This window comes from Montipora capricornis, chromosome 10 (assembly GCF_036669925.1).
Source record: "Montipora capricornis isolate CH-2021 chromosome 10, ASM3666992v2, whole genome shotgun sequence".
Classification (NCBI taxonomy): domain Eukaryota; kingdom Metazoa; phylum Cnidaria; class Anthozoa; order Scleractinia; family Acroporidae; genus Montipora; species Montipora capricornis.
In genome coordinates, this window is record NC_090892.1 from 52,382,828 (window position 1) to 52,407,827 (window position 25,000).

The 25,000-nt window shown below is 37.9% G+C and overlaps 1 protein-coding gene across 2 annotated transcripts in view; it reads right to left on the minus strand.

Moving 5' to 3' along the window:
* LOC138021338 (CD109 antigen-like) overlaps nt 1–25,000 on the minus strand; it is a 65,630-nt gene that overhangs the window by 40,559 nt on the left and 71 nt on the right. The window contains exons 1-10 of one of the 2 annotated variants that reach the window (XM_068868184.1): nt 24,761–24,960; nt 16,689–16,852; nt 14,021–14,046; nt 12,369–12,528; nt 8,235–8,287; nt 7,513–7,530; nt 5,844–5,895; nt 3,384–3,460; nt 3,138–3,177; nt 555–639 (exon numbers count right to left, since the gene is read on the minus strand). In XM_068868184.1, coding sequence (XP_068724285.1) covers nt 555–639; nt 3,138–3,177; nt 3,384–3,460; nt 5,844–5,895; nt 7,513–7,530; nt 8,235–8,287; nt 12,369–12,528; nt 14,021–14,046; nt 16,689–16,852; nt 24,761–24,825 — 740 coding nt within the window. In that variant the 5' untranslated portion in view covers nt 24,826–24,960. Of the gene's footprint in view, nt 1–554; nt 640–3,137; nt 3,178–3,383; nt 3,461–5,843; nt 5,918–7,512; nt 7,531–8,230; nt 8,288–12,368; nt 12,529–14,020; nt 14,047–16,688; nt 16,853–24,760 lie in introns of both variants that reach the window. The other variant, XM_068868185.1, reaches the window with a different exon arrangement.

Sequence of the window (25,000 nt, forward strand, 5' to 3'; positions counted from 1 at the left end):
ATATAACCAACATCATTGTGGTTTGGATCCCACAAATTTCCCATTTAAGCTATGATTTTTCTTGTATTCTGAAGGAGCAGCTGGGCTACACGGGGTGGGTGGGTACAGTTTTTTGGGGGCAGGGGGTAGTGGGCTGGTTGATCTTTTGGGGGGGGGGGGGGGGTGGGATTGGGTCTAGATGAAAAAAAAACTCCAGATTTTAAATCTCCAAAGGTTGGTATCTCTGAATAAGGGAAATATTGCCAGCATTCTACGGAGCTTAACTACGAAAAAACTTGCTTTTACATTAATTTTAGACAATTCCATTAGATAATGATGAAATTCCCATGATTGGCATGCATTGAAAATTAATGAGAATAATGTTACAGAATACAAAGAACATTATATGATAAGCTAATTGACACCAATCCAAGGGAGGAGGAAGGGGGGGGAAGTATGATGCAGATGAAATTTTTTTATCCAAGAAAATATGAGAAGGTAACTGTAGCTTGATACATGTAAAAGTTACTAAATTTAAGAATATGGATGAACACGTAAATAAAAGAGATGATAACCTGGCATTCACACTTCCAAACAGACGTTGCTCCTTTTCAGTCATGTAGGCTGGAAGCTCAACTTTCACTTCAAACTTTGGAAGCACTGCAGAAGGTAATAAGTCGGCCAATTAGTTGACATCACTCATTTACCAAAGAATAAAAAAGAATTAGACAGTTCTTTGTTGATTTAATTATCTCTTACTATTTTCTTCAAAGACACACTGTCACACTTTGTTAGCCCTTAATTACCTTTAAAGACTCATACAGTAATAATTATTTTGAAAAATGTCTATAATTAAGAATGGCTACTACCGAATGCCATGTTTTTTTCCGTTACCTGTATCGAAAATGACACAATTTCACAACTGTTTTTGTTGTGACTTTTCATTGCCAGCAGCTAAAACTTGTAAGGATTGACAGGATGCAGAAGCATGTGACCTTGAAGCATGTACCTTGCAACTCTTCTCCTTGGAACAAAGCTGGGAATTTTAGGACACCAATTTTATGCTCAAATATGGACAAAAATAAGATTTGAAGCTGCAGCCGCGGGAAGATGCACGAGCTACATTACATTCAAATAAGAAAATTTTCAAACTCAAAAATCCCCAGCTCTGAATCAGAGTTAAATGCTTCAAGGTCGTGACCTTCTGCAGGATGGAAAAAGATTTAAATTAAAAAAAAGATCGCAAAAAAAGAAAGAGCTCGGTAGTCATTTACCGGTAGACTTTGTGAGCAACTTCAAGCATCACAAATTGGTACATTGCCCATGCCATTAAGTGCTTCTTTGTCATTTAAGTGGCTTTAAACCCGTTGATATAGTTTACAATATTATTTTTGTTATTCTTTATCACAAGTTCTTTGGATTTGTTTTAATCTTTTAAGCTACCTAAAAGCTACCATTTAATTGTACAAATTTTGTTGTGAGCGCACTAACCTTCTGGAGAGCCACTCACCAACAAATGGCGAGCTTTAAAGCTCTTAACCCTTTAAGCCCCGAGGGGTTCCCCATTGACGAGTAAAATCGTCTGGCGTTAGACAGAGTAAAATCTATAAGTGCCATTTGGCACTATCGGGGCTGAAAGGGTTAAATGGGGACATTGTTTTTTCACGCTGTTAGCTTAAAGTATTTTGTAAGTTCAGTTGACACAATTAAAAATTTCATCAGTAATCTGAGATTTAATTTTAATATGAAATGATCGAAGCTCATCAGGTTTTTCTTTGTTCTGGTGATTGCGGCAGCACCAAGGTAAGAACTTTTGCACTACTTTGGTTTAAGTAAATTTAGTGCCTTGTAATTGTGTTATCGTTCTTTTAACTTAATCACTTATACATTGTACATATGAATTTAAGACTTAAGTTGTATGAGTATGAAATTAAGGTTGTATGCAACATCGCTTCATCGTTATTCATAAATCTCTTTGCTTATTAATTCAATTGTATCAATGATCTCTTATTTTGTTTTTTGAACATCACTGTACTGTCATTTATTGTACTATAATGTCTTTTAGTTTGTTTCTTATGATGAACACTTATTCAGAATAAACATCAGTATTCGTGAATAAGTGTTAAATCACTGGAAACAAAAGCTCAACATGCCAAAAATCATTAGACAAGCTTCTCTTTAGTTGCAAACTGCTGCTAATCACCCATGTTGTAGTCTTAAGGACTGAATTATATTATATGTACAATGTAGGAAGGCCACAGCTTGACAAGATCCAGCCGAGAGGGAAACTAAGGTTTCTTCAACAGCCAATCTACAGTCCATGCATGTAATTTAAGCTGAGAGAGAAACCCTCAGGTTCGGTTGAGATCAACTGAAACTCAGCCCACTTACTACACAGAGGTGCAGAACACATACAATCAACACTACAGTACAGCTAGTCATGTTTGTTGTTACCTGACTCCCTCCAAACCACACAAGGTATTTCCAGATGGTCACTTATACAGTTAACCCTGTCCAACAGGCCAGACTGCATTGCAAATTTGTTAGATTTATTGTTTAAAATTATAAGAGTTCATAAACACAGTCTTGACAGAAAGGCAGTGAAACTATAATGAAATAAAACATAATTACAGGTATGCAATGTGAAACATCCTCTTGAATGTGCACCTAAACAAAACTGTTTTTGTCGCTAAGACAACATTCTACCCTGACAGCTAGCTATTAACATGTTTTGCAGCAGACTGGAGCTCCTATTAACTTTCCTTGAGAAAACTCTCCGGCATGGAAAAAATCCTTCCCTGTTGAGTGTACAAAATGTAACCTGGTTGTCAGTCAATGTACCCAGCACAGAAAAGGACTCATTGGTTGGCCAACCACAGAGAAATACACCTGTCTAAAACCTCAAAATATTTGGAGGTAATGAATTACACCATGATGTAGCTTTTGATGCTCAAATGAAAAAGGCCATGTTTGGTGGTAGAGGTTTTTCTTGTGGAAAAATATAGGAGCTGTATACGACAGTCATGAAAATTAACACAAGCAAATTGTGCTCCATAAAACGTAGTATTACTGTAGACCCTTCTTTTATTTAACTTTTAATAAATTACTTATAATTATTTCTATCTAGAAGCTAAAATTGTTGCAAGAACAAGTCATACCATAGGGCTTTACTTCAAAAATCTGTTCTGCTTTTTGATCCTGAAAATACAAAAAAACTCAAGTAAGTCTATTGCATTTTCTTTCTTGATGTTTTACAATCTACAAAGAATTTTAACAGAAGCTGGGAACAGTTTTTTTCAATTGGCTGGATTGTCCTTTAAATGTTGGGATCATTAGATGCAAATTGTTTGCCAATATACTGTATACTGCATGTACATGTAACTGTAATAAATCAATTTCTCTACCTTCGCTGCCAAAACAACAATTTTCCAGTTTCCTTCAACTGGCTGTGAGGAGAGGAGAAATTCCCTCTTGATAACACCTGTATTTTAATAGAAAAATTCACATTTTTGTCACAAAAATGGACTTAATGATGAAATGGTATATGAAATGACTCATATATAAACTGCGGATATGAAATCAAGTGAAGCTATGATCTTCGCAGTTATGAGAGCAATTTTTGCAATTGCCTGAATTTTTCAGGCTTCTCTACGCAATTGCAAAAATTGCTCTCATAACTGCGAAGATCATAGCTTCACTTTAAAATGAACTTTATAATAATTCTTATTACAGGCAATTTTAGGAAGCATTTATTTTATGATAACAGTCACCAATGTACTAAAATACCGGTACATATATAACAACCCACATTGCTAACTAGTACAACCTAACAGCTTAGGAAAGAAGGACAAGGGAGGCTGAGATTAAATGTCTGGAATTGCAAACAAACTGCAAACGTAATTCTTAAGGGAAGTAAAACAGAAACTTTAATCTTATCAGAAAATGATGTGGCTCCTTTTCACCTAAGCATTAAAAAATTGTTTATCAGAGCAAAGAAAGTACATGTAACTTGCTTTCCTTCCAACACACATGGGAATACGTTACTGCAAAACTGTAGTTTTGTCTACAGACCTCATCAGTTGGTAGCCATATTGTTCTTGGTAAGAATACGGCCGTTTATGTGATGGAAAATAAGCTGCGCCTTAGACTGGCTGTGGCTTACAGAAGACACAAACTGGGCCATTTATGTAAGTGCAGCTTACATAAGACGGAAAATGCTCGACGTATAAATGGTTTGCGGCAAAGTTCCAGCCAACTGGTGCAATGATGACATAATTTATTTGGATGCCTCGTTTTGGGGTAAACAACATTTGCGACATTAAAAGATAAATGGCTTGCGTAAGCAAACAAGCGAAAAAAAATTGTTCAACTAAAGTTTCACATGTCATCCAGCAACAATCCAGTGAAGTTGTAAACTAACACTGGCAGTGTGCTGCAGAATTTACACTGGCTGAAGTGATGCAATTATCAAGTTGCTTTGCAATTTCAATACCACTACAATTAGTGAGAAGCTGTTTCTCTTCCAAGGCACTTCACATTCGAATTTATGCTGAATCTTTTTTCTATAGTAATACGTGATTCATTGCTCACGCTAGCTTGCCACTTTCTCAGGCGAATGGACAGGAGCAAAAAGGAAGTCTGGGCTGCAATAACAAAACAAGTGCATGCACAGGAGTCATTCACGGCTTGAGCAAGTTGTGGACAACGCTTGGGTACATTTATAGGTCTTTCACGTCCAAGGTAAGCCGCAGCCAAGATAAGCACAGCCCAAAATCCCCAGGCCAGGATAAGCCGTGGCTTGAGCTAGCTGTGGATGGAGTAAGCCGTGAACTTCGATTTTGTACCATTTAAACGGAGTGTTCACGTCTTATGTAAGCCATGGATTATTTTCCCTTGTATAAACGGCCCTAATGTGAGCTTTACAATATTTGATGGCACCAGTTGGTGTCCATTTAACTGTTGCTTATGTATGCAATTTCATACATGTACTTGTACTACTAGGACATGATTATGCCGTACAACTTTGATTTCATTTCACATAAAACTAGACACTCTGTGAGCCTAAACTGGGTTGCCTTTGGTGCAAGTTTGTCCTCCTATTAAATTTTTGTTCTCATTGCTAAACACCCTAACAAGTTATCAGTCCATAAATGAAACACCATCTATTTTTGAAGTAGCTTCTTGCTGCTGCAAGCCACCAGGTGAGCAGCAACACTAATTTTGATGGTCTTCCTGTGTTTGGTTGCGATCCCTGTATGCTGCAGTATGCCAGGAAAAATCTCTATTTCTGTCTGTCTGTCTGCATGTCTCTCCTGATGATTTCGGAGTAGGCAAATCATCCATGTATGCAAATTAGCTAATATTTACAAAACACTACGAATCCACGAAGACAGAAAATATCACAAAAACCTCTTTCAGCCAAAAAATGTAAAATATTTGCTGTTAGAGCCTTCCTTTTTATTCCGTGCATGCAAACAAGCAATTAACACACACCAGAATAACTAAACAGCAAGAATTCCTGCCATCGTTATGAAAACTGCTCCCTTATCAAATGTCAACCCATGTATGCAAATTAGTTAATATTTACACAACAAGATGAATCCACAAAGGTAGAAAAATCGAGCAAAAAATATCTCGCAAAAACCTTAATCTATGCATTTCTAACTAGCCCCTGAAACCTACCAAAAATATGTGCAGAAGATTCTAAGAACAAAGACAATGCTTAGTAGGGGAGTGACAGGTTTCCATTTTCTGACAAGGGAAAAAAAACAGACAAATTCTACTCATATTCTGACTGGATTTCCTAAGGCAACCAAGTAAAAAACTTAGATAATTACAATGTAAGATGAACAATTCCCACAAACCTGATTGGCCACAAATATCAACCCAGTGAACCATTTTATTTCCATTAGGATCCTGTTGAAGGGAAAGCTATCAGCTATCAGCTGAAATAATGTTATCATAAAATAGGTTATTATTGGTCATCTTGGTAGTTAATAAAAATAATATGATCTTTTGTCTTATGATGTAGTCACTTAGGTTGTAGACTTGATGTTTCAACTGCTTACTGCTGGCCTTGCTTTAATAAGTTGACTTTATACCTATTGTCATGAATAAGCCACACCTTTTTGCTTAGGTTTTGGGCCAAAAATTGTGGGTGCGACTTATACAAGAGACCATTGCTTTCCGAGGGAGTAAACTGGCTTGTAGGGGTCACAAATTGATATCAAAACCAGGTTCAGTAACTAAAGCTCAAACATATTGAAACCTGTTGTTGATCACTGCTTTTGGTAGAAGTGGTGGCTCCTAAAGGAGCCGTTTGTTTGCATCTTCAAGTTGTAAACCCAAATCTTGGTCACCAGTAGTTCTTTCAAGTGTTTCACATGCACTTTGTTTGAGCAGTTAAACTTAACTGTCATGGAATCTCCATTCCTCCACACAGCTGCTTACAATGTCGTCTACACCCAATCACCTCAACATTGTTTTCTCTACTACGTGCAAGGAAATACCATGCTATTCAGGGGAACTCTCGAGGCAAATGGCCGACTGTTTCATTGTCCTTCACTACTTTCACTGCATGTTTGCCAATGGGGTTGTTAAACTCTTGATTAGCAACAAGTTTTTCTCCGATTGATGGCTTCCATATGTCTTGATGAACATGATATCCATGCAAGGCAGATGCAAAAGCGAACGTTTCCATGTCCAGACTTCCCTCAATAAATGGCTGCGTGGTTAGCATGCAAACCTTTTGCATCATTCTCATGTGCTTTTTTCGCACAAATTCTATCGCTTTCATTTCAACTGTGGGCTTCAGCAATGAAGACAACATTACTGTTGTCAGTCACAGGGAATAGCGAAATTGATTAAAAAGCTTTTAAAAAGTATTTTCAGAGTTGATTAACTTATAAATGTTGCTGCAAATACTCAACATTAGATTTCGTCACGTTTATTGTTAATTAAAATCTGCGAACAAACGACCAACTTTTTTTACAAGAGCACTTTTTTGGAGTTCTTATTTTTTCCAAAATCATGCTTGAAAGTTGGGGGGTGCAGCATATATACACGCGTGAGGCTTAAGTACACAAATCTTTATGGTATCTCCCTCTATTTACATGTAATACCCTGAGGAATAGTCTTATATTTGGCTGGTTGAACAGGTTTGAAATTTTTCAAACAAGAAAAAATCTGAACCACAACAGATGCATCCATATCAATGTTCATTTTATCAATTAATTAATTAATTAATTAATTAATTAATTAACAAATGAGTACATGAGAAGTGCATTTAGCACTTTGTGACATGTCAGTCAATGCAACCGCTGCTGAGCCCTCTAGAAATCTAAAATATAGACCACGTTCACAAATGGACACCCACTTTTACATTCTTTTGTATTTATTTTAGACCTATTGTCTTCAAGTATTCTCTTGAAATTTGCTTGTTGTAGTGAGGATAGAAAGGCTCATTAGCATTAAAAAAAGAATATTTTTATAATGTAAACAGTAACTGTTGCAACAAAACAGTTAATGGCTCACCAAAATGTCCACAGTCATCTGCGAAAAAAATAAAGAAATTTAAAGATAAAAACAAAAGCAGAAATAAAACAGAAGTATTTATGATTTACAGCAGAGTTAACCATTTCCTACAAGTACGATCACAGGCCAACAGTAGCTACAAACAAACAGTCCAAGCATTTTGGTTTGTGATTTTCATCTCATAGCACACTCAACAATAATGTTTGTGACATTAACTATAAGTGCTTAATAAAGCCAGAAAACCTTTCAAGTGCAATATATGACTCAAGCCTAGATGAAGGTCTTTCATTGCTGACTGAAAGTTCAGTAACTGAATGTACATGTAATATTGATAGAAGTAAAATTATTATAGTTTTTCTTGACAATTAATCAACCAAAAAAATGTGTGCTACATGTACAAAATAAAACTTTGAAAAATCATTTCAAACAACCATGGAAATCAATTACTTTTGTGACATTTTAAATGTTTATAAAATTTAATCACTGTATTGGACTCAGCTTAAGGCATAAGATCAGTACGTGTTGTGAACTTTTAAACATTAACACTTTCACTTTATTCCAGATTGTATAAACACAGATTTCGATCCTTTACAATAATGTCACAGCCAAATTATGAGCAACAAACAGCATAATATTATGGTATACTTCAGAATAACAAATCACTGCAGCTGAGTAAAAGATGAAAATTAATGTCCGTTATTTGTTTTTAAATATTAACTCACATTTCCAGTGTAAATTTTCAGGTCAGGGTGTACTCCAAAGATCCGCATCAAAACTAAAATCATAACATTAAAAACCAGCATTGCGGCTCAAAATGAGAAATACAGGTAAAATAATTATTATTATTTCTCTTTTATCAGTGAAATGGCATCTTGAACTTTAGCCTTCTTTCTTAGAAAAACAGAGTAATGATTATCTGACGAACATATAATATACATGTATCCAAGATACAAACTGAGTAAATTTGGTTAAATTTCAAACAAAGAATTAAGTTAAATTAAACGGTCTCAACATGCATGTATCACTGACCTAAAGATTCTTGATGGGAATACAGTTTAGTGACCTGACAGTAGAATGGTTGAGTAATAATTGTTTGCTCCGTGAGATCCAAAGTGGGATACAGTAATTGAGTAGTTGACGTCACCCTAGGAAAGCTTGCAGGAATGAAGTACTTCACGAAACTGGATGCAAATTCTGGATTTTGGCAAATAAAGTTGTCAGAAAGTTCAAGACCACTAACCACCTTCATTACACCTTGGGGTCGGTATTGCTTCAACGTTCTTCCCTATGGGATCAGCTCAGGTTCCGAGAAATTCCAAAAGTGCATGGGTAGAATCCTTGAAGGATTGGAAGGAGTTGAATGCAACATTGACGATGTCCTTTGTCATGGCCCTACCCAGGAAATACATGACAGAAGATTGAAAGCAGTTTTAGACCGCCTGTCCACAGCAGGCGTGACACTCAATATCGACAAGTGCATTTTTAGTGCCCCAAAGATCAAGTTTCTTGGAAACGTGGTCAGTGCTAACGGAATTGAAGCAGATCCAGACAAAATAACAGCTATTGTTAACCTTCCAGCACCAAGCAACATTCATGACGTGCACATATTCCTCGGTATGGTGAACCATATGGGTAAGTTCGCAGAGCACTTAGCTGATAAGACAAAACCTCTTCGTGACCTGATGCAGAAAGAGAGCCAGTGGATTTGGGGACCGCCACAAGAGAAAGCCTTCCAAGAAATCAAGTCTAGCTTAACAAACGCACCAGTCCTAGCATTATATGATCCCAACAGAGAAACAAAGATTTCTGCTGATGCATCATCTTTTGGACTGGGTGGGGTCCTCCTTCAAAAGCAAGATGATGAAAGCTGGAGACCAGTGGTATTCATATCCAGAGCACTCACCCCAGTGGAGTGTAGATATGTGCAAATCGAAAAAGAGGCCCTTGCCTTGACCTGGGCATGTGAGCGATGCAGTGACTACATCGTGGGTAAATCCATCATTGCAGAAACGGACCACAAGCCACTGGTGCCGCTCCTTACAAAGCGTGCACTGAATGACGTCCCTCCTCGGATACAGCGTCTTCGGATGCGCCTCATGCGTTTCCACTTGAAAGAAGTCATCCATGTGCCTGGAAAGGAAATGTACGTGGCTGACGCACTCTCTAGAATCCAGCCAACCAGTTCTGAGTGTGAGACCACCATAAAGGAACAAGAGATGAACATATATCTCGACAGTGTACTTGACTTACTCCCTGTGTCAGACATCAAGTTACTACAAATCAAGGAGGCTCAAGATGAAGACACCATTTGTAAGGAGGCTCAAGATGAAGACACCATTTGTAAGGAGATTAAAGATTATTGCCTTGAGGGCTGGCCGAAAAAGTTTAATCTTCATGACGCACTGAAACCATATTGGTCAGACAGAGGAGAGCTAAGTGTAGTTCAAGGAGTACTGCTGAAATCATCAAGAATTGTTATTCCGTCATCCCTGAGGTTAGCTACATGAAGGACACCAAGGGATAACTAAATGCAGAGAGCGAGCTAAAAGTTCTGTTTGGTGGCCAGGTTTAAGTCGTCAGATACAAGATATGGTGGAGAACTGTAAAATCTGTGCAAGGCACCGAGTAATCAGGCCAGAACCACTCATGGCAACACCCTTCCCTGAGCGTCCGTGGCAAATGACTGCAACTGATCTCTTCGAACTCGATCATATCACTTACTTGATAGTGGTTGATTATTTCTCTCGCTATGTAGAGGTAGCGGCAATGAATAAGACAACCAAATCGTCTGAAGTTATCAGAGCGCTCAAGGCGATCTTTGCACGACACGGCATTCCAGAGGAAGTCAGGAGTGATAACGGTCCACAGTATGCATCAGCAGAATTTACCCAATTAGCAAAGGACTGGGGATTTAAACATACAACAAGTAGTCCCCGCTTCCCACAGGCAAACGGCGAGGTTGAACGAGCAGTGAAGACTACCAAGTCTCTTCTGAAGAAAGAGAAAGACCCAACCAAGGGACTGTTAGCATACAGATCTACCCCACTTGCTTGTGGACACTCGCCAGCAGAGCTACTCATGGGACCACCGTTCCAACTTTTCATACAAATTTGGCCCCAAGTTGGCCTGACATCGACAAGTTGCGTCAAAAAGAAGCAGAGAGCAAGGACTAATTGAGGACCAACTTCAACCAGCGTCACAGATCTGTTCCACTAGAGCCACTACAACCCGGCACCCAGGTGTACATTAATGACGGGAACACCGCAGGAACAGTTACGGGAACAGTTGCCAGTGCAGCAGAAACACCAAGATCCTACATGGTTGAGACAGGTAGAGGCACAGTGAGACGGAATCGATCACACATCACACCAGTTCCTGGAGACAAACCGGAGATGCCGAGCAGCAAGGAACCTGTGTCTGTAGACAAGCCACCAACTCCTGTGAAGTCCCTTCCATCAACCTTTATATCCACAAGGCAATAGAGACTGACCTAGACTTCGCTTAGGTTGAAGGAGAGTTTAGGACTTGCATGATTCAGATTCATTATATGTTCGTTTTAAATCTCAGACAAGATCTAGTCGCCGTTTCTTATTTTTGTTTGCTGTCTGAGATGAGAACCTTAAGTTGTTTGTGATTTTAAAAAAAAGTTGTTTGTGACCTTGAAAAGGGGAGATGTTGTGTTAGCGTGAACTTTGGACTATGTAGGCCGTGCGCAATAGGGACTGGGGGGAGAAGGAATAAAACATGTCAGTCGTTGATTAACTTAGTTTCGTCCTGCGTCTTAAAGTTGGATAGCGCTTCAGTTTCAACCTTGGTTAAATTGGGACAGGTACAAAATTCAGATTTACCAATATAGAAACCACCATAACCATTTACAAATGCTAGCACTATTATAATTTTCTTTTTCAAATTTAATTTTAAGAATGTACTGAGTGAGCAACAAACTGCATCTGATTTATTACATACAGAAATATAATTGTGAAAATGTAAATGATCGAATGATCAAGTATCGAAGTACATTTGTACTATTAACAATGTGAAAAACCGATTTTCTTGCAGTATTTACACAAGATTTTAATGGAGAAAGAAAGGTGAGTCGTGTTCTAGCAACCAGTTCCGAACGATTTCATCATAATAAAGATTCAAATTATACAAAAGTTGTCTACTGTTTATCCTGGGTTATCAGACAAAATGTGAAAATCTAGTCGCCAGCACTCAATTTTTGGTCGCATTGGTGACCAGTGAGTCACAATTTCAAGCCCTGGTTACACCAGTACGGTTCCCTAATAAACTAATAACATTAATAAACTACTCAACACTTCTACAAAGGTATAGGACCAGAGCATACAGCCAACTTCATATTAAAATTATCCATGGTGCCCCTTCACAAAAATTAATGCTAACATGCATTAGGCCTAAAAACTTTTGTTTGGGTCTAATTAGGCGTAAGGTCAGCTATAATTAATGTTTATAACGATACTTTCTCTATTAGTAAAACAATGACCTGTGACCTGTGTTTTGTACCTGTTCTGTACAACTTCATCTAGGTTGAAACAAGTTGACCAAGGTTGAAACAAAATTGACCTAGTCTAGTTGTAAATATTATTAACCTAAGGAACAAAATGACCTGCAACCGATATATAATTATATCATCCTGACCCAATTTGACACAATAAGGGACCGAATCGGATATAATTCACTCTAACTTCAAATCTTACATTTTTCGTTCCTAGTTCCTTTTAATTACCTATTGACACCTCAAACACCCTAGGACGCCCCAGTCGACGAGTAAAATTGTCTGGCGTTAGACAGACTAAAATCTGTTGTTCCAGGAGTCAATTAACAGGTTAACCTACCATTTTGACCTGGCTTATACACAGCTTTGTCTGTCTGTATGTATATTGTAAAGCCTTTTTCCATAAAACGGATATATCTCGACTCCGAGAACTCCACACCACCAGTGCAATTTACAGACAGTTTGTATACAACAGATGAGAAGAACATGCCATGTGGAATCTGATGACAAACATGCAAAAGATACCAATTAACACAAAAAAGTATAATAATTTATTGCAACTTATGATTATTAAATATTGTGTGCGTGACCGGAAACAAGTTTTTGTGCATGCAATATCCGGTTATCTTATGGCTCATAACACATCTGACCGAGATAACTTTATAAGTCTCCTGGCATTGGCAATGCTAAAAAAAATTTATATTTCTAAATATCATCGTAGAAACTTGTAAAGATTCTGGTTACTGGTTTCAAATGATTGGAATCAATGCCATATGTTCAGTGTTAAATGTGAACAACTTTAATTCCACGATCACACTAAACCTTGTTGGATAATAATTAACAATTAGACCCGTAGCCCTTGCAGGCTACGGGTCAATAGCCCATGAGGCGAAACTGAATGGGCTATTGACCCGTGGCCCTTGAGGGCGAAGGGTCTAATTGTTTTAGTACCACCCAACTACGGACAGAAAAGGCAATAATAAAGATAGCAAATGCAAGTTGGAGAAATGCTTATTTGGGAATAAAACGAAAGAAAGCGTCACGCTTTCCGCTACTCGAGGACTATTAATAATAGTCCTCTAGTAGCGTAGCCAATCAAAATGCAGGATTTGCATTAGTCCACTAGTTGGGTGATACTAATTAACAATTAGAGTGGGCTACGGGACAATGGCCCATGAGGAGAAGCCAAATGGGCTATTGACCCGTGGCCCTTGTCTCTCTACAAAAATTAATGCAAGTTGAGGAAATATTTATTTGGGAATAAAACAAAAGAAAGCATCACGCTTTTTGCTACTCAAATACTATTACTAATAGTCCTCTAGTAGCGCGTAGCCAATCAAAAAGGCATGATTTGCATTAGTCTTCTAGTTGGGTGATACTAATAATTATTATTATTTATGACCTCCTTGTTGGATCATGTACATGTAATGTGGACTTTAGACTTCGGACTATGGAATTGAACTGGGGGGGGGGGGGGGTACTTTAGGAATTTCTGGGTGGGGATGTGCTGCTGGGACCCTGGAACCCTTAGCCTGTACCAGAGCTAGTTCAGCTGAATTTTGCTACCCTATACTAGAGTAAACTCCCACCGATTTCCGTCTGAATGCCGATACTTGACAGTTAATAATATCCAGAAGTGTTTCATGATAGCCATTTATCAACACTTTTGAGGCTGAGTTGCATAAACTTAAACTTTGCAGACTCAATTTATTTATATTTTTGAGCGGGAAATTCTGGTTTCCTTAGTCCTGATAAAATCTTCTTGAGCTTGAAAACCATACCCTTCACAGCGGCACATACCTATATAGCCCAAATATGGCAGTACCCCCCCCCCCTCCCCCCGGGGAAAAAAACCACAGCATAAATGACAGTAAATAGAAAAATGATAGCACGTACAGACCAAGATAATGTAAAACTCTGAAATGCTGTGAACTTTGAAGGAAATTGGCTAAAAAGCCTTCTAACAAAGTGTTGATAATGGATTACATGTACCTGTAATGTCACTTCACTGGTGGTTCCTAAAAAAATAGACAAAACACGATAGGGAGAAATTGTCACCAAGTACATGTAAAGGCTACATGTATCAATTTATGCACCTTATCTACAGACATTACATAATATGGAATACACTCAAAACAGCTGTGACCATGAATGAATATTATACAACTTGGTTTAAAATAAATATGATACCATGCACACATTCGATTCAACCAAGAGAAAATGAGGGGACAGAGAGGGAGGCTCCCGGTCCAGCCCTTGGGATATGTCATGTCCACAAAAGTTATTTTTAGACGAGCGGAAGTCTTTGTTCTAGCGGAAGTCTGTCTTCCGAGACGTCCGCATGCAGGCCAACCTCGGTCTGATGTTTGAAAGAAAAGCAAAGATTTCATGTAATGGCGGACGATGTGGACTTAACGTTTGTCGATGACTGCATGCGGACGTCTCGGAAGACAGACCCGCTCGTCTAAAAATAACTTTCGTGGACATGACATATCCCAGCCAACGCCCCGAGCCTCCCTCTCTGTCCTCTCATTAATTTTCTCTTGATTCAACACAGTTCATTTTAATCAAATTGCTACAAAAAACATTTTTTGGGGTTTTTTGGAACTTTTGTGGTTTTTAACTGTAGATTTTATTTACCGAAACTTCGTAGCAGCACGAAGTACCGGTAAGATATCGCTTTGATGATCCATACAATGTTTTTGAAATTCATTTTAATCAAGACATGTTTCGGATGAAACATCATCTATCGTCAGTTGTACAATGAGAAATAAACTAAAGTTGAGCAATAAATAGTGTAACAAAGTGAGATATAACATGAATACATGTAATTAAGGATGAAGGCGAGAACAGAACAACCACAAAACAAAACAGAAAAAACCAAACTATTTACATTGCGAGCTAAGAAACGAAACTAATTAGTATGAAAGGGATAAATTAAGATGTTTGACTTGGGAATTTAAAGATGGCTGCTCCCAAAGGATATGCATATGGCTTCTTTAATTTTAAATTGGAAACGTGTGGAGGCAGAGTCGAGGATTTTAAAACAGTCTTCTGAACACCGGGAGCGACAATTTTCAAAACCTTTCAGGTGCTTAAAGATGTGGGAATGTTTGTCGGAGGCGAGATGTTCACGGATGCGAGTGGCGAAGTGTCTATTGGTTTCAACAATATAACAGGCATTACAGCCTGCACATGAAAACTTGTAAATGAGTCGCGATCGTAAACCTGCAGGGATAGGATCCTTCGCCCCAAACCAAGTCCTGATTTTAAACGGGGTGAACACCAACTTAATTTCCATGTCGCTGCAAAATGCGTTGACTAATTTCTTAATTCTGCATTGTGTTATGATGGGAAAAAAACCGATGTACGGTAATTTAAAATACAAACAGTTGTCCTTCCGAGCAACACTCTGAGAGGAATCGGAGGTAAAGTAATTGTTGAGAAATTTTCTAACAACATTCTCGATAACGCTAGAAGGAAACAAATTCTTCCTTAATGTTTTGGTAAGGTTGCTTATATATATATGTTCAAGTGAAAACCAGTCCAAGTATTATTAATTTTAAATACTTGGTCAACCAGAGTGCATACTAGTCCTAATTTGTAACTAAAAGGTACAAAGCTGTAATAATTAGTGAGAAGACCGGTGTAGGTCTTCTTGTGGAAAACCGAGGTAATAATTCCCTGATTACTATGTTTATCTAAAAGCACATCTAAGAAGGGGAGCTTGTGGTTTTCTTCCTTCTCTATAGTAAACTTGATGTTAGGACGACACCTTTGCTTTGTTTAATACCGAGCAGGATGCTTTATCTTTCTTTAGTTATATGTCAACAGCCAGCATCCTAACATACTAATTAGTTTCGTTTCTTAGCTTAAATAGTTTGGTTTTTTCTGTTTTGTTTCGTGGTTGTTCTGTTCTCGCCTTCATCCTTAATTATTCATGTCATATCTCACTTTGTTACACTATTTATTGCTCAACTTTAGTTTATTTCTCATTGTACAACTGACGATGGATGATGTTTCATCCGAAACATGTCTTGATTAAAAATGAATTTCAAAAACATCGTATGGATCATCAAAGCGAGATTTTATTTACCTGTTAAGTCAATAATAAATGAGGTTAAACGAAGTTTAACCAAGTAAACAACTAGGAGCGACTGCAGCCAATTGGTCGGTGGTTTTAGTATACTGGCGCATGCGTGGAATACCTCGTGCTTTGGGCTTTATCGCTTATTTATCAGTGTGGCGGGAAGTAGGAGCATTGTGTGTGGAGCGTTTAGCGGTTTTGTTCCCCCCCGCCTCCCCACCCTCAGCTTTCCACTGTCTATCAGTGTGACGGGTGCCTGTCCTTTTCGGGGGCGTGGGGGCTCATGGCTGGGTTGTCAGGTTTTGCCAGCCATCGGTGCAGTCTCCACCTTGGAGCTGGCTGCCAATAGTGGAAGCTCCAGGATGTTTCGGGCACCCAACCTCCAAAGAGCGACGATGTTGTTTATAATAAATAATAATAATAATAATTATGATACTTATTATTATTATTATTATTATTTACATTGGCAAACGTGACAAAGCAAACATACATAATAACATTTTTTTAATGACCTCCCACTTTCATGTTTCTGATAAGATTATAAACACAAAAAAAACACCTGCAGACTCTTACCAGCCGTAAAATTATCACTCTGGCTTAAAATCAGAAGTTTCTTTGTGGAGTCGAATATGCCCCAATTTATTTGCATTGGTGCTGGGATCATACTGCTCAGTGTCACCCACAGAGTAAATGAATGTCCAGGCCTAAACACACTAGGTGCCATTATAAAGTAGGCGCTGCAAGATAAAAAAGACTATGTTTTTATGATGCCAACAGGACGTAAGTGTATAGTACAATGGGACAAAATCTCTACAAAAGATCTAGCATTTCTGATAATTATTCTAATACAATAGCCAGATGTCATTAGCTGAGAGTCAAGTTTGATGAGGGAGCTGGAAAACCAGAGCACTCAGAGAAAATCAAATTGAGAACTCAACAGAGAACTAACAGATCTTGTTTCTCTAGAAGTGCAAGTAAGGAGATGCATGCCAACTTCATTAGTGTCAGCATGTGTCCTGTAAATTACAACAAATCAACTTTTAATTTATCAGATTGTGTTTAGAAATGAACAATACATGAGCCTAACCGCTTCACAATAATTTTTTGTTAAAAAGTCATTAATAATTCATGAGCCTAACAGCCTATCGAAACACCGATACTACTGAAATCACTAAACTGTTTGCACCCCGAAAAAAAAGAGCGATCGCATTTGAATTTCGACTTGCTCATGTGACCATTTGGAGCGCCCCTATTTGTGACGTGTCATTCTTGATGTGAGGGAGGCTGTGGGAAAATATAAAAGAAACAAACCGCGGCTTGAGAGGAATGTGTATGAAGAACGTTTCACCCTTTGGAAATGGTGTGTAGTCACTGATGGTTGAGCGGAGGGGAGATGTTTCAACAGAGTTCTACCAGGGAAGTTTTAGAGACATGGATTAAAGTACGAAATGAGTGGTCTTACAGTTTCTAAAATATGGAGGACGAGTTTTGTCAAACATGCAACCGAAAATTACTTCCATCGTCTCACAGCTATTAAAGGGTCAACCGAAAAAGCTGGAAGAGCCAAAACTAGATTTAGTGCAACTGCTGATAAAAGCAGACCTTCGGTAACTTACATGGCAAGGCTGGATACTTTGAGGTAGTGTAAAGACTTGCGCGCTTAGCCAAGAAAATAAGAATGTCACACGCTTGTGAGGCAGTTCAATGTAAACACGTAATGCTTTGTTGTTTCAAATTTCATGCTCGTAAAGCAAAATTGTATGGTTTAAAACACCAGTATGCGGGAATAGATACTGAAGTCTCACTCCAATGATAAGTTGAGTTTTTATCCCTTGTTGTTGTTTCGGTTGACAAAGTCTCTGCGAAAAATTATATGAATTGTCAACATAGCGGGAATTTAATTATCATAATGTCAGTCGTAGAGAACAAAATAAGAAACAGTTAATATTTTCATTTAATGTCACTGTTCCTTGGTATTAACATAGTTAGCTTTTAACACATAACATAAGGTGCAATAGAACGAAACAACAGAAGTATTGGCATTTTTTGAGGGGAACACTGCCTTGCGACTGGTTAGCCTATGCGACTTCCAGATTGCCTGATAAAGAACAACCTCACTTATCTCCCCAGCAGTACAAGCTGATTGGTAAACAGCATGTGCTGGATCGGACAAGAGTATTGGTTAGCAAGCAATGTACAAAGGCAAACGAGCCAACAAGTTTGGGGGAAGTCGCTGCGCAGACTTAACCGCACCTCGCAGGAGAGACCCAATTTTAATGAAGGCAGGGCGATAAACCCAACCCATCTCCAAAGGGAGGGAGGGAGGGGAAAAAACTTTAACAAATGCAAACAGCTAGTTGGTTTACTATAGAAAACAAACTGCCAAGTGAACCTTGGACGGCAAACTGAGGCTTTTATAGCTAGACTCGTTATTATTAAAGTAGCCAGTTTCTACTATGAGCAGGTAGGCATTAAACATGCTCTTTAACAGTATGAATGAGGCTTTAACAGATTTGGCCAATGCAGGTGTACGTTATTAACTGAGATCTAGGAACAAAGTCTTTATGTCCTCATTTTATTTACAACAAGACCATTGATTTTATGACCTTGAACGACCGACTTCAAAGAACACGAAGATAACTAACGCCACATAAATAGCCCCTTTTAGTATGGTCATGTTCCTGATGGGGCAGTAAAATCTCATTTAGTAATCAAAACGATTTCAAGTACAGTAATGTTGCAAATAAATGTAAAAGAAAACATTTGACATATCTTCTCGTTTGTTCTTATCGGTCGTTGTGAAACATCGAAGGCCGGATAAAACATCTTCCATACGTGTGAAACTGTAAGACCACTTATTTTGTACTTTAATCCTATATCTCTAAAACGTCCCGGGAAGAACTCTGTTCAAAAATCTCGCCCTCTGCTCAACCATAAATGACCACATATCATTTCCAAATGGTGGAAAGCTCTTCATTCACATACATCGAGGTGTGTTTCTTTATTTTCCCACGGCCTCGCTCACATCAACAATGACACGTCACAAATTGGGACACTCCAAATGGTCACATGAGCAAGTTGAAATTCAAATGCGATGGATCATTTTTTTCCGGGTGCAAACAGTTGAGTGATTTTGGTAGTAAAACATCATGTGTATGAGCTTTATATCCTGAGTAATAATATACATGAAAAAAGTACTCAATTCTGATTGGCTGAGAGCAGTGTAGTTCAAGTGTAACACAGTGGAAAAAGTGTAATACACCAGTGCAAAAAGTGCAAATTACACATCAAAATTCTGGATTATTTGGCTAATAAACAATAGGTTTGGTCAGAACCAATCAAATCTTTTGTCTTCAATTAATCAAGCGTGTGCCCTGAATGGAACAATTAATGGCGCAATTTTTCCCAGATTGTGTGATACGCCAGCGATTCTTCTGCTTTAACCATCTCAATTTTTTTCAGGTATATTATTAATAAGTAATCACATGATTTTTTTCAAAGACTATAAATTGCACTCACGTACATGCAATTTGGGTCGTCTTTGAAAAAATTTACTCATGCTTATTTTTTTCAAATCGCACTTGAAATCATGTGATTACCTATACAAAACACTCCTTGTTAGTACTCTTTATATGGAATGTTATTGTGGAATGTTATTTCATTGGGTCCAAAGCACTTGACTACGCCTACATGTAGTGTTTTAAAACCACGATAAAACACTGCTGCTCATTTTTTAAACTAGCTAACTTTGTTGTTTAAATATTTAGACTTACAAATAGGGGATGCTTCAACTTAAGAAGACATTTCATGGCATTTAAATTTGTCTGAATCGAGTTCTCGTCTCTTTGCATATAATCCTAGACATAAGGGAAAGGCGGTACGGCTTTTATTAAGGATGACTTGATAAAAAACCACTGGTGAATAGACATTTTCAAGTTTAATCAAACCATACCCAGAGGAAATGGTTTATTCTTAAAGTGCTACAGCATAAATATAACCAAAAAATCAATAATTTCCTCTTTTTCTTTGTACTGTACAAGTAATTTAAAACTATGTTAAAACTAAACACTAAGTGACCCAAGTTTTAAGCCATGATTTCAAAAAGATGCCTGTTTATTGGAATTGTCCTATTTTATAATGGTCTGCCACTACTACACGTAACTTGAGAGAGCTGCATAGATGAGAAAAGGATGTCAAAGGTGAATTACAAAGCAAACACACTTTAAAAATCTGAAGAAGAAAAATGAAAGTGATTTTTTGACCATAGTACCCATTCACCCCTAAACCCGCCATACTTACAGTCATGTAGTATTTTACTGTGTCTAACTCCAGACAATTTTTATTTGTCATTATATGGCTTGTGTTTGTAGCCAATATAATGTGCACTCTGATTGGCTAATTGTGACTGAATTGTAGGGCATTATTCTCCTGTAATGCCCCTGGGCTGATTACGGGCTTGCAAAAACAAAGCAAAAGGTAATTTAAAAAAGCCATATAATAAACTACTTACTAACCGAGCTAGCTCGAGCCGTACTGGGGAATATTGGCCCTCGGTCGTTTTTGTACAGACCTCTCTGCGCTCGGTCCGTACTGCCACGACCTCGGGCCAATATTCCCCAGTATGGCCCTCGCGCTCGGTTAGTAAGAAGTTAATAGGGAACCCCCAGGAGTCAATGCATTAATTATCAGATGTGTTGTAGTTAAAATGTTTCCTTGGTTAAAAATTTTTCAAACTAGTTTGTCTTAATTTACTCTCCTTAGTTTTAAATTATGATAATGTTTATAAGACAATTAAAAAGTCCCTATCAGTATGATGCTTATTTTTCCCCTGTTTTTTTTTAACTTTTTGTTTAAATATTTGTAGTGTCTGGGGGTGTAGTACTTCAAAAAAATTTCCCTCTTAGTGTATCCACGCATTTTAGCAGGCGTTTGATTTCTAAAGACGCAAAAAAATTTTGGCCGAGCCAGTTAGGCCCCTGTAACTAATAACGTCAAAGAAGAGACTTGATCCCATTTTTTCAGAAAGAAATGTGCAAAAGTGTAAGAATAGAAGTCTTCATAGAAATGGTGGACGATAGTTAATGTTCGGACAATTCAAAATGGAATAGGCCATTTGCACTAAGAGGTCATGTGACATAGTTTTCATGAAAATGAAAGCTATATGATTTTGCCTTCGAAAAACGATTAGTGGGTCATATCTTAAAGATAATAATAGTGATTTGGTTTTTCATACCCGCACCATTTTCTTAAAATGAGTAAGTTCCTCGCTGGTCACGTGACCGAAATGTGATTTTTAAAATTATGAATTACTTCTTTCTGAACACAAGCTTTGCACTTAAACTTCAAGGAGGATGTTGAAAAAATTATGTGCTAACGTTTACAGCACATCTGAGCGTAACTATTAAACGTTTAACAAGATATAAGCAAAAAGTAGTTTTGGCCGCCATATTGGAGGGCAAGAGTATGCCCTCCAACATGGCGGCCAATACAAATCATACTGCTTTGTTGAAAAATCAAAGTGCCATAAAATATCTTCCTTAAATGCGTTTCCTCTCAAATTTCGGGTGTAAGCTAATTTTTATGTGCTCTGTCAATTTTTTGCATCAGCAAGATTCCAGCTCTTTGTTTAAAGGAAGCAATGGTCACGTGACCTCTTAGTGCAAGTGGCCTATTACATTCTTGACTTCTTGACATTTACCAAGTTACCAAGACCCATCTTGATCTGCCAAAAATCAAGGACCCGCTAAAATTATGCATGGATACACTATGAGAGAAAACTTTTTGAACAGGGATGGCACTAGGATTTTTCAATCTGGGTCCTGGGACCCGCATGTTCGGCCAAATTGGGGTCCCAAGCATTTTTTGGGGGTCCCAAAATCTTGGTGACCCTCTCCAAGAAAAAGAATATGTTTTAAATTATGAGAAAAAGAGAGTAACCAACTTGGAATATTAATATTAACGCATATGCATAGGACCGGCCGACAAAGGCTTTTTCTAGAGCCGTTACATTCATTCCTGGAGAAGAACTCTGTTAATGAAAGAGCACCCTTTCCAAGGGTTTATGCAGCATTGGTTTCCTCCCCTAGGAGCAACGAACAGTGACGTCTTTTGCTATATATTTGCATTCAGTGACTTGCAGAGTACATTCCTCTGAAGAAGACCGCAGAAGGCGGTCAAAAATTTAGTTTGAACCTTTTTAGATGTTTTAAACCCCATTCCTTAGAACTTCAATTATGATCACAGATTGCTCCAACAGTTTTACAAACAACAGAATATACAGACAAATCAAAGTTGTGCGAGTTATTTTAGTCAGTGCCTTGCGTCCTGGGACGCATTAAAATTTCGATCATGCATTTTTTGGATTTTATTTGCGTAAAAATGCACGATTTCTGCGTTAACGCGATCCCTGTTGAAGTACTTCACTCCAGACACTAGAAATATTTAAACGAAAAGTTTAAAAAAATGAAAAAAATTAGCGTAACAGGGACTTTAAGGAAATTAAATTGGCATTGGTTATGCATGGTTTTACGCCACGTTTGCAAATCATGATGTGACCAGTGCTTGTTTCTGTTATTCACCGTCCTTATAAGGGGGGTGGTTCTTAACTACCAAACGGTTGCTATGAACCCCTTCAAATAGTCATTTCTCAAATTTCTTTATCTCTACATTAATCCTTTTTTACCTATTTCACATTCCGTTGTATGGCTGAGGTTCATAACCTAATTGTTACAATAACATTATTATTCACTTCAGTTGTTTGAATCATTGATCACTATTACCCCCATTCATTCCCAAAAGTGAAATCTGTTGATTTTAGTTGTCATTTAAGGAGTCGGCCCAAAAGTGAAGGGATCAAAAATGTCTACACTGTATATCCACTCAAAAATGCATGAATTCCCTCTTAAGAGTGACATGTCTGTAGGTTTTACGTGGTCTAATGCCAGACGATTTAACTCATGGGAGCCATAGGTCAAAGGGACGAAATTTAGCTTAAACTGTAGAACACCCGGCCACTAATCTGCATACATATATGAGTTAAGTGACTGCATTGTTATATGCCTCGTTTTTCCAACAATGCCGCTACAGGAACTCCACAGTGACCGGATATTCTGCAGTTACTCCAAAGTTTCTAAAAGACAGCCCTCCTTAAATTTGATCTTTTTTAGTTACATTTTTGGCTGCACATCGGCCACTTAGGAGGCAGAGGTGAGGGTTTAATTAATTGCATATGCTGCAGGAATTCACAGGTCCATTAAGTTACTAATTATATAGCTGCATCAAAATCCAATATGGCCAACAGATCTATTTTTTCTTAATTTTTGCCAACTGTCCAAATTTAAAATATATTGGATAGATTTTGCTGGAACGTTTCCTTCAGCTTTGAACAAACCGTCCAATTTGAGGAACATCTGGATACTTTCCATCAACCAATCAAATGTCAAGATAAATAAATGAACCGAATATTGGCTAATCAGGTTGCAGCTATTACCACTGCTTTCAAACGTCAGCGAGCGATCATTGCTCGCAGGGTTTTGTTTTGTGTTGATAATGGCAGAATTTCCCGACTTTTATCTCCACCTTTTTGACGATTCAGTGTTTCAATTGTAGTCTTGAGCTAGCTGGTTTCCAGAGATAGATGCTACTGATTTACTCGAGATGAGGGAGAATAATCAGAACAAGAATACTCAAAGAAGTACAAAAAATTGGGTTAAAGTGTTTGACCTGTGGCGTGCTGAGCAATGCGAAGTGGGAAAGCTTGAGGAGATTCCTGAACAAGAGCTTGACGACGTTCTTTGGATGCTATATAATTAATAGGTAACAGGACTACATGCTTGTCCAATTTGGAAATAACTGGATTCAAAAAATTCCTCGGAATATTTCTCATCCAATTATTTCCAAATTGGACAGCATGTAGTCCTATTACATACACATATTGCTGAAACCACAAAAGCTGCCATTAATATTATTGTGTCACTCCACCTAATTTCCTTGTGACAGCCCTACACGGTTCCAAATTCTACAATTGCTCCAAATTAGTGAGAGTGCAATACAAGTCAAATTAAATGGGTTATGCTACGGCCATGCAGTTGATTTTAAGTAGTTTTAAAATTACTGGCCAATAATATACTCGCTACGTACATACAATGATACAATTTAACGATGACATGGAAATTATTTTTAATTAAACAACACATCTCTAAGCTTCGCTAAAAATCGTATCTGTGAAGCTAAGCATACATATTTTAAGTTACAAACAACAGACAAAATTTATCTATCCCTGCCACCTTTTTGTATAATTTTGCCGTTTTATTCAAACTATCCTATATAAGCTTAATACTTTTATGTTTCGCTTGATTTAATTTGGTGTCCATTTTTTGGTTAACGAGATGCTTCTGTGAAGCATACACTGGCTTGCCTGTGGTACGTGCTACAGAAAATCAGAAGGCACTGAATTGTGTGGTATTGAAATACAGCATTCCAGTCTCTGAAGAATAACAAATAAAAGGGGAGCGAGAAACATTGGCTTCTGGGCTGACATGCATTTTGCGAACAACGTGCTGCACCACCATAGGTCCTTTTCATGCAATTGTTAAACAATTTATGCGTTCATTTGCTTTAAAACCGTTCAAGAAGAAGAATCTTACCTGTTTACTTCGCCGGCAGCTGCCGCGAGCACAGCGGGGAGGCACATCAGAGCAAGGAAAAACATGGTTGCTATCACGTTTCTGCAAACTACTAGCTCGTGTCAATGACGCAGAACAAACAACTAACTCACTGAACTACTGAATGAAAATAATTGGACTGTATTCTATACTTTAGCCAAATAATTGAACCCCCTTGAAAAGAAATGAGAGTCTTAGATCAATGTGTTATGCTTAACCTTG